Genomic DNA, 17,107 nt, shown 5'->3' on the forward strand with positions numbered 1-17,107 from the left:
TGTCACCACGTTGAGTGAAACGTTCATCTTTACACGTTACTTGTTTCATATCCAATTCTCATCAATTCCAAAGTAAACAAGTAGCTAAACTTTTCACTTTGAAATGAGTATTTTTTCTCTATACATACAATTTGTATTATTGTTATATATTTGAGTTTTTGTTTCACTATGACAAAAGTATAGTTTTGTTATGATTTTGGTTTAGGGACAACAATGAAATAGAAATAAAACAATCCAGATTTGACTGAAGGGTAAATAAACTTAAAGCTTTAATTTTAAACAACAATGTTGACATTTGAACATATTAAGTCAGTTGATTAAAAATAACCTCATTGATTGTAGCTGGTCAGTTTCCCTCTTTAATTTCCCCTAAACAAAATCTAAAAGTCTATATTCAAACCACATCTTGATGTAGATAATAATAACAATAATACATTTTATTTATATAGCGCTTTTCAGGGCACTCAAAGACGCTTTACATTACAACAAAACACAAATACAAATTACAATTACACAGGACAGTACATAGATCAAGCACATGTAACAGCTCAGAAGCCACATGATTTTATTTGGTACACCAGGTATAGGTAAGTGGACACTGTGGTCCAAGGAGCGTGTTAGTGGGTTCTAAAGCTGATCTGGATACAGGAAGGGTATCTAACATTGTGAGATAGAACAATCAACAAGCCTTGGTAACTTTTTAACATGCTCCTATAAACATCTCCACTTCTCTAAATCAATATCATAGGAACATCTTCCTAGAACATTTCATCACTGTATTTTATAGTGTACAGTTATGGAAATGCAGACATTTATGAAAGCGAAAATCACACTTTTTCTGATAGTAAGATTATGTGTTTGGGTCAAAATATATAGTGACTATACTGATTTCTCGTACAGAAGTACATGACGTTCACTGAGTGAAAAGGAGAATAAGAAACTGTTACTGTTCACATGATGAAAAGTAGATTACCACTGAAGGTGTTGCGGTGTAACGTACTTCCATTAATCCTTGTGCTTCGCGGCTGGCGCAAAAACACAACATCTCCAACTTCTAATATCAAAGTGACACCATTAGCTGAATTAGCAGACCCTGAAGTCTGCAGTTCAAAAGCCACAAAAACACTCTCTTCATTCTTGAACAGCGCAGCACCAGTACCATGTGTATGAAATGCCGCTCCATTAATGTAGAACTCAAAGTGGTAGGCTCCTCTCACCGGTGCTGTGAATAACCCTGTGGAGCATTTACATTTATTTTTAAGTCCATTATAAAGATCAATAATTAACAGCCACCTTTATATTAACCAAACCCAATCCCACAACAACATATGTGATTTGCACAAAAATTGTACAATGACTACAGTTACGTTCAGATTGCAAATGACATCTGTTATTTAAGCAGGGCAGTATCTCATCCTCCCGACTCGTTATTTACATTTCATATTGCAAGTGTTCAGAGCTAATTTGTTGGTCTTTGCTGATATTTTCTAATCGTAATGGTTACTATGGTAATTTATACACATACGGGCTCATTTACGCAATTTTCAAAAATCTCTGAAAGTATTAGCATAGAAATTAGGGGTGGGAAAAAAAATCGATATTTCAATATATTGTTGTGCTCTCTGTTTCAATAAATAATCGATATACTGTCGGCTAATATCGATATTTTATTACAACACACATAATGGTTTACGCGGTTGTCACCGCACTATTGTTCAAGCTCTGCCCCGCCCGCCCCCGCTGCCCTCGTGAACAAAACAAACGTCGAAGCGGCCGCCTGAGAAACCAGCTCAGAAAATACAGAACGACCGGTTTACTTCATACACAGACAGCGAGCTGAGCAGCACTGTTAATGCTGGAAATTACTTGCTGTTTGAGTCTGTGTTTATGCTGCCATGTGCGTTAATCTCCGCTCGCACAGACAGCCAGCTGCGTTAAGAAACGGACCCCGCTCCGCTTGCGCTCCACGTGAGGAGAGCGGCTCGTACTGTAATACAAAATTATTCCACCTATTACAGACGCCGTTAAAGTAAATGATCGTCAGTCTTTTTGTGTTGTAAGGTTTATGCTTTTCACTCTGTAAGTGATCCTCGCTCGTATCCTTCCGTGTGCTGGGAAAACTTGCAGATCATTGAATCACCAGACACGTTAAGCTTGATTTATGGTTCCGCGTTACACCAACGCAGAGCCTACGCCGTGGGGTACGAGGCGACGCGTACAGTACGGTGCGTGTCGCCGCGTACCTTACGGCGTAAATCTGCGTTGAGTAACGCGGAACCATAAATCAGCCTTTACACAAGGACACACACAGACACACGCCCACCCGTGCACAACCACTGTTCATGCTTTGTATATTTCAGCTTAAATTTCAAAATGTTATATTAGTTCAATGAAGTTCATATTATTTATATTTATTGTAGCTTGTTTGGTTTCTTCTGTTATCGGATACAGTTTGTCATGACAAGTGAAGTGAAAAATGCCTGATGCTTCAATATGTGTGTGTGGTGACAGAATAAATTAAACAGGGTAAAAGGATATTGGAAAAGAAGGGATATTGAAAAGCCTATTTGAGTTATTTATTTCTTAGTTATTGCACAATAATTATTTGTGAAATTATTATTTCACTAGTTATTTTACAGTCATATAATTCAGGCAACAGCGCAAACATTTTTTTTAATAACACTAATCCACATCAATATCGGATCAAATCGAATCAAATGGTGATAATCGATTCTGAATCTTTAGAATCGGATCAATTCTTGACATTTGAATAGATACCCAGCCCTAGGAGGCAGTGAGGTACTGTGCAAAATTAAGTTGCTTACTGACTTTTCAGTATTAGAAACAAAGCAGTGCACTGTCCTGGTTTATATTAAACATGTTATTAATGTTCATGCACTTTAATTTGTCCAGCTGTACAGTGTTTACATTTACAAGCCTAGGAGACAGTGAGGAAATATACAAATGCACTTTCTTGTATGAAGTTTTGGCATTGAATAAATGCATAACTACAGACGTTTTCCTTTTTATAGGTATTTTTTCTTTTTCAGTCCCATATATCGTGATATATCGCTCTTACCGATATATCGATATATCGAATATCGAAAATATCGTGATATTATCGATATCCTGTGCCACATATCGCCAAAGTATCGAATTGGGACTTACCTGTATCGTCCCACCCCTAATAGAAATCACCTCTTTCCTGAACACTCACTCTGGATTAACAAATACTACCTCAGGTCCTTCTCTCTCCTCAGTTTCTACCAACAACTGTTTGACATTTTGGGTACTTAGTTTTGGGTGCTTAGTTTACTCTGTGACAAGTAGTGGAGAGGTCAGATTGTCACAGATGACACAAACAGAGCTTCTGTTCACTGACTAAATATGATTACCTGTGATTGGGTTATAGGCATTTCCAACATTTGTAACAACGTTTCTGAAGATCAGGTTCATGTCTATGTTAGATGGTCCAAGAGTTGCTGTACCAGAAGCGACCAAAGACGCTGAGAAAGCCACTCGTTTCACTGAGAGAGTAAAACACAAGTGTTAGATTACAGTGAACAATGTTGTATCAATACTGATCTAATTTTGGAAATCACAAACCTTCTCCTTCTCTTGTCAGAGCGTTCACATGGTTTTCTGTTGCGTTTGCTCTGGATTTAATGGTGAGCAGTTCAGCTGCATTCTCTAAAACATCAAAAACAACATCAGAATTAAGCTGCAAGCAGCGATGAACGGGCCCTTGCGCGCGCAATTTGCACCAATTAAGGTCAAGGACTCAAAACCAAGTCCGATGACACCACCCATTACTCTGTATCTCAAACCATTCAAAAGTTATAACAGACAATGGGGACAACCAATCAGAAGAAGGGGCAGGGCTAATTCAGGCCAATGGCGGGCAAGGTCTCAATACCGAGTCTGATGACACCACCCACATGTCTTTATCACAACCCGTTCAAAAGTTATGGCAGAGAAAAGTATTCTAGGGGGCGCTGTTGAGCCGTTAGGCCACGCCCATTAATGCAAACCATGAAATATCAAATTTATCACCAGGCCTGGCTTGCGTGCAAAATTTGGTGACTTTTGGGGAACTATCAAATATGGACCAATCAGATGAAGGGGGGGCGTGCTTTTTGGCGTGTAGCGTCGCCACGGTAATGCTTTTGACTGAGAAAAGTAATGCGCGATGGAGACGCACATTTTGATGTATAACACACCTGGGTGCACATTACGGTTCGGGCCGTATTAACTGCCGAAGGAATGGCATAAATTACGCCAAAATTACACGATTAATTCAAAATGGCCCACTTCCTGTTCGGTTACGTCCATGGCGCCAAGAGACTTTTCTTTAAGTTGTGACATGATACAGGTGTGTACCGATTTTCGTGCATGTACATCCAACCGTATCGTGGGGCTTGAGGCACAAAGTTTTCTAGGGGGCGCTGTTGAGCCATTAGGCCACGCCCATTAATATAAACCATTAAATATCAAATTTTTCGCCAGGCCTGGCTTGCGTGCAAAACTTGGTGACTTTTGGGGCACGTTTAGAGGGGCAAAAAGGCCTTCCTTTTGTCAGAAGAAAGAAAGAATTAAAGCTGCAAGCAGCGATGAACGGGCCCTCGCACCCTTGTGCACGTGTAGGCTGCAGTGGAAGCTTGTATGACTTGCATGTAGATTCTTCAGGCCTGAACATTTAGCGGATGACACCACCCACGACTCTCTATATCAAACCATTCAAAAGTTATTGCAGAAAATCGGAACTATCACATATCAATCAATCAGAAAAAGGGGCAGGGCAAATTTGCACCAATTATGTCCAAGGACTCAAAACCAAGCCTGATGACACCACCCACAACTCTCTATGTCAAACCATTCAAAAGTTATAACAGAAAATGGGGACAACCAATCAGAAGAAGGGGCGGGGCTAATTCAGGTTAATGGAGGTCAAGGTCTCAATACCGAGTCTGATGACACCACCCACATGTCTTTATCACAACCCGTTCAAAAGTTATGGCAGAGAAAGGTTTTCTAGGGGGCGCTGTTGAGCCATTAGGCCACGCCCATTAATGCAAACCATGAAATATCAAATTTATCGTCAGGCCTGGCTTGCATGCAAAATTTGGTGACTTTTGGGGCACGTTTAGGGGGAAAAAAAGGCCCTTTCGTCAGAAGGAAAATAATAAAAAGAATTCCTACAGATACAATAGGGCCTTCGCACTGTAAGTGCTCGGGCCCTAATTAACAGTTTGACAAAGTCACAGCAAAATGCTGGAAGGATCACATGTTGGACGATGGAATGAATCTTGGATTCTGGACTCCAGACTTTAAACTGTTTAAACAGAAGAGTTGAGTTGCACTCCTTATTGAAACTAAATCTAGGCCTGGTCACAGACAGGAGTAGATTTAATTAGTACAATTGAAAAGTTGAAAGTTGAAGCATGTATATTTTGGGATGTGACAGGTGTGCTGCTAAGGATTTTGGGCGTAATTCAAAAAAAAAAAAGAATCTTTACAGGGCCCCCAACACAATGGTTACATTTTTTGATGCTATTTTACATACAATTATGTATTTTAATGGTATTTTTAACCATCATTACCATATTTGTGACTACTAAATATACACCACATACCTTGGTACCGTTGATTCAGCTCCGTATTTTGAGACTCCAGTTGATAAACCTTAGCTGATTGTACTGTAAAACACACACACACACACACACACACACACACACACACACACACACACACACACACACACACACACACACACACACACACACACACACACACACACACACACACACAGATATATAGACCTTCACAGTTTGTTTGGCAGGAACAAGTCCTTCTCTAAACAATCTAAACAATCACTAAACAATCTCTGCTTTAACAGAGGTTACTGATGTTCAGTTAAATTCATTTGATCAGCAGCATCTGGATGCAACTAACTTGTGTAATACTTGAAAAATGTCCCCAGTTGGCTTTGAGGTCCACTGTTCGTGAGTGTGTAACAATGCCGAGGTCCACTGTTGAATAGGTACGCAAGTCTACACACACACACACATACCTTCACAGTTCGTTTGGTAGGAACAAGTCCTTCTCTAAAGTCATTGCTGACGTCTTTAACACACCCAAATACTCCAGACCAGCAAACACTAAACAATCTCTGCTTTAACAGTTACTGATGTTCAGTTAAATTATTTTGATCAGCAGCATCTGGATGCAACTAACTTGTGTAATACTTGGCTACTCCTAAATAAAGTTTTCATTTTGAATTGTGTATACCACACAGAATCATACCTTCATTTTCACGCTGCAAGTATCTCATCTCAACCTTCAGTCCAGCCAACACGCCGCTCATCTCTCTCAGCACTGCATGGATATCCTGCAGACACGTTTGTTGTTGGCCAGAGACATTTCCTGCTTCTCCTCCTGTTGACGCAGTTTGTCTTAAATTTTCTCCAAGTTCATTGTCAGACTCTGCTTGAATCTGAGCTGCAGAGAGAGAGCAGATCAGCAGCAGCAATGGAAGAAACATGGTTATGATGTTGTCAGAGTGTGTAAACCCGTCCTTAAATAGGATTTAATTCTGTAATTAATCAACCAAGATTGATCAATCATTACCTGATCCTATTTCCTTTACCATGAAATGGGGCAGATGATAAGAATTGTCAGTTTGGACTTGTTGTGAATTCTGTTGAAACAAAATTAAATGAAAGTCATAAATGTTTACAGTATCTTGCCTCCTTTTCAAAGTTGGAATATTTGCTACTTCTTTATCTTGAGCAATAAAATGATTATGTTTCGCCATCGTGTGTCCCTGTTTCCTTCTCCTGGCTTTTATTTCTGAAGTGCTTCCTGGCGCAGGGTTGTCCTGACTGAAATCAGGACAGGCAATTGGGGCAAAGCAAGAACCACTACAAGATGGTGGAAAATAGTGTATTTTTAATTTCTAACCTTTTTAATCGTGTTGACGATTCAAAGTGGTTTTACACTGCATGTCACATTCACCCATTCAGAAACACATTTATATAGCTCTTTCTTAAAGGGGACCTATTGTGAAAAACACGTTTTTTCTTGTTTTAACATATATAAAGTGGTCTCCCCTCACCCTGCCAGTAGAGGGGAGATGATATCCCATGAATTTCTGCAAGGTCTGTGACCCCCGCCCGACAGAATCCCCCAGTGTCACGTGAAATCTGCTCCCGTCGTGACGTCACGACGGGAGCAGATTTCCATAGGTTCAGCCTCCGCTGCTGAAACCACGCCCACAACCAGCTCAGCCGGCTGGAGCTTCAGTCATTGTTCAGCAGTGGTGACTGTTTTCCACCTGTTTCAACAGCGAGGGAGAGTTAAAATGAGGTTTTGCATCGACATTTACCCTCATAAAAGGATCAGTTCCAACAGCACGGACCCGGAAACTGCACACGAGTCAGCGGTAAGTTCCTTTTTTTTATGTTATTTATATTTGTATGATCTTTGCATGGGCTAAGTATTTAGCTTAGCTCCGGAGCACCGGAGCTGCTGCCGGACCGTCGAGGAGCCCCGGGTTCGGAGCTCCGAACCCGGAGCTCCGAACCCGGGGGCTCCGGGGGAGCGGCTCAGTACCGTAATACATTTTTCTTCTGTGTTTTCAGATCTGCCAAACAATGCACCTGAAGCTTCGACGAAACATCCGGAAGACGCGCGGTCCTTCCTTGAGCCAGCAATAGTGCATACATGTTATTTATATATTTTAACAATAAAGTTGCCATTTGTGAAAATTCAGTGTTGTGATTTCTCTACAGTTAACATGATTCATTTGTCTTGTAACATAAGAAGTGAAATGATGAGGAATTGGAGTAAATAACTGTGGTATAACTGTTTAGAATTAAATTAAGTCTTCCTGTGTGAAGACGAGGTGACTAAAGGCCTGGTTTAAAGGGATTGTGACATGAAAAACACATTTTTCTTGATTTTTTCTGTTTTGTTGGGTGTCTTGACATCAATTACACCCAAAAAACAACAAACTTTTAACATTCAGTGTATTGTGTGCTTTCTGGGATTTTCCGCATAACTATGCAAAAACGGCGCATGTGGTTTGGTGGCGGATCGTTACGTAACGATCCGCTAAATCACCGCCCCCTCCACCCAGCTCCCTGTCTCCTCTCCTCTCCAGCGCACCATAAAGGCTGATTTATGGTTCCGCGTTACACCGACGCAGAGCCTACGGCGTAGGGTTACGCGGCGACGCGCAGCATACGCCGAACCCTACGGCGTAGGCTCTGCGTCGATTTAACGCGGAACCATAAATGAGGCTTAACACGGAGTAGTTTAGAGCCTCTTTTGTTCTAATCACCGGAGGAAAACTGCTAAGAAGACCCGCGGCCACTGACTGGACTTAAGACAAGGGGACAGTGCTGCTTGCATGCCTTTATTTTTATGATTGTTTGCTGTGGTTCGCCCTCCTGCTTTTCCGTGCATGCTTCGCCTGTCGCTCTCCGACGCCGCTGTGAGCGTATGGCTGGAGGAGGAGGAGGTTTGGAGGAGGAGCGGAGCAATGATTGACAGGAAAGGGGGGAAAGGAAGCATTTTTCACGGCGCAAAAAAACACTGTAATAAAAAGCCAGGAATAGAGTACTAGAGTGAAGTTTTTCTTGTTACACTCTTTTAGACACATTTGAGGGATGTTGGCCAAGACTTTTAATAGTGTTAAAAGCATGTTAAAAATGATGTCACAATACCTTTAAGTGCAAAATTTGGTGACTTTTGGGGCACGTTTAGGGGGGCAAAAAGGCCCTCATTTCGTCAGAAGGATAAAGAATAAAGAATAATTCCTACGGATACAATAGGGCCTTCGCACTGTAAGTGCTCGGGCCCTAAAAATGTCTTTAAAAGTTGTAGGAAGTCGTGTTGGACTTCTCTCCATCAACACCTGACCTTAACTGCACTGAACATTCACAAGAGCCTTAAAGAATGAGTGAGCCAAACGGTCATCACATCAAAACAAGTTCTCTGGACCTTATCCAGATCAGGCTGAGGCAACAGGAGTTTTCAGAAAGAGGACAAACACGTGCAGGCGCGTAACGTGAGAGGATGTGAAAGCCTGTCGGTGTGTACGTGTAAAACGCTGAGAGTATGATAAAGAAGTCGGTTGTTTTAAATTAGGTCAGCGTCTGTACAAGTAAGTAGTGTTGAACGACCATAAAGTATATAGATAAAGTAACATAAAGTAATAAAGAAAAATTCTGTGTGTGCTTCCTCAATAAACCTTCAATAGTTTCATGTCTCCTCACTGATTTTCTGACATTTAAAAACAAAGACGAGTGCTAATTTACAAAGAGATATGTCAAAGAAGTGCTGCTTTCACTGTACTTGTAATTGAATAAACATCTGTAAAAACACTAAACTTTAAAACTTGTAGAAACACAGACAAGTAAACCTTTACTCCTTTCAAATTTGTGAAAAATCCAATGAGTACAGATAAAACCTTGTTCATGCATTGAGTAATATAATAGATCATCATCACAACTTTCTCAGCAGCAAACAGAAAACAAGTTTGAAAAAGTTAAAAACTAAAATCACATCAAAACTGCAATATTGTTGAAAAAATGTAATCTTCTGATTTTAAATGTCTGTCTATAGCTTTCTAAAGCTCCGTCTATATCAAATGTATATACTGCTCGTGATCTTACACGAATCTGCTTTAAAAAGGTTACTGAAATCTTCCAATAGACTTATTCAGCAATAGACAATAGACAATTTCAGCAGAAGTGAGTTTGGATGCACAGATTATTTTCAAAATAAATACAACATGTCCAAAATTCATTTCTAAATTAACTATTGATGTTTATCCTGTAGCAGGAAACTGTATGAAGGTAGATTTTGTCACGGAGTGGTTGGATGAGGACCCAGATGCAGGAGAGCAAGATGCAGGAGTTCAGCAAAAAGGGTTTGAAAAAAGGCAAGAACCAAAAACCCTGCAGAGCAGGATTAACAAAAAACACTAGAGCAAAAACTGAAAACTTGGCAGGACACATGGAGGAAGGAAACAGGATGGAACCACAAGGATCAAGGGAAAGACAAGACCAGATATACACAAGGGGGTAACGAGACACAGGTGTGAACAATCAGGGCAGATGAAAGACAGGCGGGGCAAAACAGAAACACGAACTGGGGGAAATGTCAACCACTGACAGATTTGTTCCATATGTTCCATAATAAAAACATTCACTTCAATTAAAAAGCCAGGCCTGGCTTGTGCGCAAAATGGTGACTTCCGGGGCACGTTTAGGGGGGCAAAAGGCCCTCATTTTGTCGGAAGAAGAGAAAAACAACAAGAAAAATTCCTACAGATACAATAGGGCCTTTGCACTGTAAGTGGTCGGGCCCTAACTAGAAAATTTCAGGAAATCTTGACATGGGCATGCACTACTGCCCATTCGTCCCCTCTTGCTGCTTTTGTTTAAGGTGGTACCGGTTGTGTTTAAGGTTGTTTTGGTTGTGTCGGAGGTGGTTCTGTTCATGTTGGGGGTTATTAATAATGGCCAATAAACCAAACCAAGACCTGGATGCACGTTCCGGTTCGGGCCACATTAACGGATTATTTATTCATATTCTCCCCGATAAAAATGCATAGGTTTTGTTGCCATGGTAACAAGCCCCATAGGATTGAATGGGACAATTTGGATTCAATATCTCAAAAGTTGAAAACAACAACCTAATGAAAGCTCAGTAAGTTGTAGTCCACATCGTTCCGAGCCTTTTAACGTTGGATCGATGTCTCTGCAATATCGTGTTGCCGAGCAACAAGCGTCCAAATTTCTGTTTGCTTGAAAATTTAAATAGCTCAATATCTCAAAAAGCGTAATAGCTAGCATGATGAGACTAAAATATGTTTTAGTACAACGCGTCCCAGGTTTGACAATGTTGTAATGATGACTGTACGATAAACCGTTGCCTAGCAACAAGTGTCCAAAATAAAATTGAATTTTTTTTTAAATTGAAAGTTAAATATCTAGAAAATCGAAATAATTAGCATGATGAGGTAATAAGGTCTGTTAGTGCCACTCGGGGCAAGTGTTTATAAATTTGAACGATGTCTCTATGATAAAGTTACACTACTCACACCCCACACGAATGACTGGAACTTTTTGCATTATATCATTTCTGTCCCTGTTTACGTATGTGAGCCATCAGACTTTATTTGAAGTGTTGTTTTACCAACTGCTTGACACTGGTGTAAATAAATTTCTGATTGAAAGAAGTCGTCCTTGTCTATTTTACACATAATCTTGTCATAATGGCTGTTTGACAGAGCTAGAGCCGAGCTGTAACGCCTTCAACATTATTCGGCAGTAATAACAGCTCTTACTGTGTTCTGGTGGATAATGCCTATTTTGAGACTGATTCCTGCTGTTAGTTATCATTTTTCCTGGAAATACAGGTGGTGCCCCGAGAATAATTAAGTCATTTTGATAATTCAATTTGATAAATAGTCTACTTTATTAATTATTAATAATTGTTGAATAAAATCATTAATAACTCTTGATACCTGGAACACAGACCTCTGTGTTGCACAACAACACATGTTACTTGTTTCATATCCAATTCTCATGAATTCCAAAGTAAACAAGTAGCTAAACTTTTCACTTTGAAAGGAGTATTTTTTCTCTATACATAACATTTGTATTATTGTTATATATTTGAGTTTTTATTTCACTATGACAAAAGTATAGTTTTGTTATGATTTTGCTTTAGGGACAACAATGAAATAGAAATAAAACAATCCAGATTTGACTGAAGGGTAAATAAACTTTAATTTGATTTGCTTTAATTTGAAACAACAATGTATCGAACATACATTTGAACATATTAAGTCAGTCGATTAAAAAGAACCTCATTGATCGTAGCTGGTCAGTTTCCCTCTTTAATTTCCCCTAAACAAAATCTAAAAGTCTATATTTAAACCATATCTTGATGTACATCAAGCACATGTAACAGCTGTATCATCACTGTATTTCATAGTGTACAGTTATGGAGAAATTTATGAAAGTGAAAATCACACTTTTTCTGATAGTAAGATTATGTGTTTGGGTCAAAATATTTAGTGACTATACTGATTTCTTGTACAGAACTACATGACGTTCACTGAGTGAAAAGGAAAATAAGAAACTGTTACTGTTCACATGATGAAAAGTAGATTACCACTGAAGGTTGTGTGATGATGCTGATTATCAAAAATCCTTGTGTTTGGCCACTGGCGCAAAAACACAACGTCTCCAACTTCTAATAGCAAAGTGACACCATTAGCTGAAGAAGCATACCCTGAAGTCTGATGTTCATAAGCAATCAAAACAGGGCCTCCATTGTGGACCAGCACAGCAGCAGTATGTTCTGAAGGATGTCCATGTGCACCAATGTAGAACTCAAAGTGGTAGGTTCCTCTCACCGGTGCTGTGAAAAACCCTGTGGAGCATTTACAATTTATTTTTAAGTCCATTATAAAGATCAAGAATTAACAGCCACCTTTATATTAACCAAACCCAATCCCACAACCACATATGTGATTTGCACAAAAATTATACAATGACTACAGTTACGTTCAGATTGCAAATCACATCTGTTATTTAAGCAAGGCAGTATCTCATCCTCCTGACTCATTATTTACATTTCATATTGCAAGTGTTCAGAGCTAATTTGTTGGTCCTTGCTAATATTTTCTAATCGTCATGGATACGTATACACATAGGTACGTTGGCCGAGACCCGCCATTGATGAAAATGAAAGTAACGCTGCAAACAGAAACAAACGCTGCTGCAAATAAAATAAACGCTGCAAACAAAAAGAAATGCTGCAAATATAAAGAAACCCTGCTGCAAATAAGATAAAAAAAACAACGCAAATAAAAAAGCCACAACGGAAGTGAATTACCGGGGACTGTTTTTGTCGATGCACATTAAAAATGACACGTAGCAACATCAACCTTTTCACGTATTTTCTCGTTCGTTGTTCTTATTCCTCGATCTTCTTATTTCTTCCTTTTCACTTACGTCCTCTTCGTCTTCTTCTTCTCCTCTCACATAAAAAACACCGGTGCATCGGCAAAAATAGTCCCCGGTAACTCACTTCCGTTGTGGCTTTTTAATTTACGTAGTTTTTTATTTTATTTTCAGGTGCGTTTCTTTATATTTGCAGCGTTTCTTTTATTTGCAGCGGCGTTACTTTTTATTTGCAGCGTTTCTTTAATTTTCAGCAATGGCGGGTCTCGGCCACCGTACATAGGGGGTCATTTACGCAATTTTCAAAAATCTCTGAAAATACTTGCATAGAAATCACCTCTTTCCTGAACACTCACTCTGGATTAACAAATACTGCGTAAAATTAACTCAGAATGAATTATAAAAGTGTAAACTCATAGCTCAGTGGGCTGTGCAGGCACCATGTAGAGAGACTTCCGCCTTTGTGCAGGCAGCGCAGGTTCCTGGCCATTTGCTCTTTACTGTATGTGTTCCTCCTTTTCTCTACTCATTTTCTGTCTGCTTACTTCATTGCAAATACTTCATTTTGCTTTTTATAGTAGGATAGGGAAAAGACATGGACCATAAATGCATTGAAAAGCCGGGAAAGAGGTGACTAACACGATTAGTGACACATCATCTGTTACAGACATTCGAAAATAAAACATTTGTGATTATATGTTAGTTAATAACTTATTATTTTTAATATCATTAGGGGCCTGTCTGGCCCCCAGACATACTCTCAATCATGGGTACGTGAACAGTTTAAGCTCCAACTCATCCTGACATTTCATAAATGAGGCATATAGTAAGAATGTAGACAAAAGAAATCGCTTTACCTCCGTCACACATGGTTATGTGCAGCAGTGGTGGAAACTCTCCAAGTTACAAGACATTGCTAGTGACTAAGGAAACGACTGCATACTGCAGACTAGGAATCTATCCAGGCACAGGTTTCAAAATGGAAGAACTGAATCAATATTTCTCAACCCTGAATTCCCCAAACTGTTCCTTGGACCTGAGAATCCCCTCAGGTCCTTCTCTCTCCCCCAGTTTCTACCAACAACTGTCTGACGTTTTGGGTACTTAGTTTAAGCCTGAAATATGGTTCTGTGTCAAACCAACGCAGAGCACACGCCGTCGCCGTGCTCAGGTGGCTCAGGTTGTAGAGCGGGACGTCCAATGATCGGAATGTCGGCGGTTCGAATCTCGCTCTGTCCCAGTTTGCTGTCGTAGTGTCCTTGGGCAAGACACCTTACCCACCTTGCCCCGTGTGAATGTGTTTGAATGTGTATGAATGTTGGTGGTGGTCGGAGGGGCCGTTTGGCGCGATATGAAAGCCACGCTTCCGTCAGTCTGCCCCAGGGCAGCTGTGGGTACAAAATGTAGCTACCACCACCAGAGAGAATGTGTATGAATAATGATCTCTGTGAAGTGCGCTGGGCGCCTTCAAGGGCGCTATATAAATCCAAGTCATTACTATTATTAGCATTGCTCATTGTTGCGAAGTCTTTTTCAAAACTCGCCAGAATAAAGGCTGATTTATGGTTCCGCGTTAGACCACGCAGAGCCTAAGGCGTAGGTTACGCAACGACACGCGCCGTACGGCGTACCCTACGCCGTAGGCTCTGCATCGATTTAACTCTGGAACTGTTAGATTTCATTTACAGTATTAAACCAACATTTATTTTCCTAAATGATTTTTTCAGCCAGCGCTAATTCTCCACAGAGCTGCAGGTTTCTCCCCGGGACGACGGTGCAGGTTGAGCTGCTGCTGCTCCAACCCGGCGGCTCTTCTCCCAAAACTTAACGGTTTGGGATCTTAACGGTTACTTTTACGCCTGAAAAAATATTAAAACTTAAAAGAAGTGGCACATTAACAGCGCTACAGCTGAAATTAAAACAGCTTTTGGCTCTGGGCTTCCTGATATGGTGTGACGTATGTGCCAACGTAACTATGCAGTCGCTTACGTACCCGAACGTAAACCACGCAGTAAACGCAAAATTTAGGGGTGGTGCTGAAAAATAGGGGTAGGGGGGGTATTGGGACAGGGCCCTGGGAAGATTTCAAGTGCCCTAAAATCTGTGGCTTCTTTTTTAGGGGTAGTGGTAGTGAGGGAGGGCTAATGGTAGAAAGTAGGGGGTGTATTGGGATTGGCCTTAATTTACCAGAGACCACAACTCCACGAGCCACTCCACAAAATGTTTCTTTCCTTAACTCCCAGTTGTGATCATGTGGGTTAGATTTAAAAGATACATGATTTGGGTCAGAAAAAATAGAAATGATTTTGGTTTGGCATTAAGGGATCAGGGCTCCCTTAATGTGATGTGAATATTAGAGATAAGTCACAACCAAACCACTAGATTGGGAGCTGTGAACATATCTACTGCACATTTTTTCATGAGATTATACAAGTCAAAATAATTATATCAACAAGTTATTGTAAAAATATGTGATTTTGATGCACAAACATGATTACCTGTGTTTGGGTTATAGGCATTTCCAACATTTGTAACAACGTTTCTGAAGATCAGGTTGGTGTGTGTGTTAAATGGTCCAATAGTTGCCTCACCAGAATCGAGCAAAGACGCTGAGAAAGCCACTCGTTTCACTGAGAGAAAAAAACACAAGTGCTGGATTACAGTGAACGATGTTCAAGTTGTATCAATACTGATCTAATTTTGGAAATCACAAACCTTCTCCTTCTCTTGTCAGAGCGTTCATATGGTTTTCTGTTGTGTTTGCTCTTGATTTAATGGTGAGCAGTTCAGCTGCCTGTTCTGCCAGCTTAGCTGCCTGCTTTGCCAGTGTAGCTGCCTGCTCTTCCAGTGTAGCTGCCTGCTCTGCCAGTGTAGCTGCCTGTTCTGCCAGCTTAGCCGCCTGCTCTAAAACATCAAAAACAACATCAGAATTAACAGTTTGACAAAGTCACAGCAAAATGCTGGAAGGATCACATGTTGGACGATGGAATGAATCTTGGATTCTGGACTCTAGACTTTAAACTGTTTACACAGAAGAGTTGAAAGTCTGGATCTCAGGTTTTATGGCTGCAAAACATAACAAGAACTTGACCTTTCACCTCTGTGCATCACAACTGCTATGATGTGTTTGAGCTTGACTACAAACTGCTTGGAAATGGATACATAAACAATCACACAACTCATGAACATTTAAGAGTCTGGTAATGACAAAGAATAGTATTTTCACTCCTTATTGAAACAAAATCTAGGCCTGGTCACAAGCAGGAGTAGATTTCATTTGTACAATTGAATAGTTGAAGGTTGAAGCATGTATATTTTGGGATGTGACAGGTGTGCTGCTAAGGATTTTGGGCATCATTAAAAAAAAATAAATAATCTTTACAGGGCCCCCAACACAATGGTTACATTTTTCTATGCCATTTTACATATAATTATCTATTTTAATGGTATTTTTACCATATTTGTGACTACTAAATATACAGCACAGCAACCTTAGCTGATTGTACTGTAAAACACACACACACACACACACACAGAACATTAATTATGTCCTTCAAAACGATACACACAGCTGTCATATATCTCTTACAGAGTATTATTAATTTAGCTTATTTTTTCTTTTCCTCCTTTTTGGAGTTTGAATGTTGCTCCATGAGGGAACCTGTGTTATTGTGTTTTCTGTAATGTGCATTAACAAATATATTGAAATCCTGTTTGTGTAGATTGAGCACACAATTATATTGAAACACTGAAAATTTGAAACTTAAGACATCCAATAAAGCTGAGCCTTTAATCTTTTGTCACAAAACCAATAAATCATGTTTCAAGACACTGGTTTCTTCACAAAGTAGCCTGTTGAATAGTCCCTCTACAGTCTGAAAGGCTGCCTGCTGCTGTCAGCCATTCACACTATGGAGGAGTGTTAAAAACGACGTGTGTGAATGAGTCGTTACAATCCCTGCTCCAGCCAGCAGGAGCAGTGCTGAGTATAGAGTTTAACACTCACACACCTTCAGGTCCCCTCTTTGCAAAAATATTTAAAAAAAATAACCAGAGGGTTTTAGACATTACTTTGGCATGATTTAAAGCATGACCCTCAGGGGACCTGAAAAATGTCCCGTTGG

General features: G+C 40.1%; 1 protein-coding gene across 1 annotated transcript; it reads right to left on the reverse strand.

Moving 5' to 3' along the window:
- Positions 1 to 532: 532 nt before the first annotated feature.
- On the reverse strand, positions 533 to 6,544 carry LOC133425270 (cerebellin-2-like). Its single transcript, XM_061716026.1, has 5 exons — positions 6,304 to 6,544; positions 5,634 to 5,696; positions 3,607 to 3,690; positions 3,396 to 3,527; positions 533 to 1,234 (listed from the first exon to the last, which is right to left on the reverse strand). The coding sequence occupies exons 1-5, from the start codon at positions 6,539 to 6,541 to the stop codon at positions 951 to 953; spliced, it is 801 nt and encodes a 266-aa protein (XP_061572010.1). The 5' UTR covers positions 6,542 to 6,544; the 3' UTR covers positions 533 to 950.
- Positions 6,545 to 17,107: the final 10,563 nt, after the last annotated feature.

Source organism: Cololabis saira, chromosome 24 (genome assembly GCF_033807715.1).
Source record: "Cololabis saira isolate AMF1-May2022 chromosome 24, fColSai1.1, whole genome shotgun sequence".
Classification (NCBI taxonomy): Eukaryota; Metazoa; Chordata; class Actinopteri; order Beloniformes; family Belonidae; genus Cololabis; species Cololabis saira.

Coding starts and splice junctions, on each gene's coding strand:
- LOC133425270 (XM_061716026.1), bottom strand. CDS start 6,541: ATGTTTCTTCCATTGCTGCTGCTGATCTGCTCTCTCTCTGCAGCTCAG. Junction 5,697..6,303: donor CTTGCAGCGTGAAAATGAAG/GTATGATTCTGT, acceptor TGTGTTTTACAG/TACAATCAGCTAAGGTTTAT. Junction 3,691..5,633: donor GCTGAATCAACGGTACCAAG/GTATGTGGTGTA, acceptor TTGATGTTTTAG/AGAATGCAGCTGAACTGCTC.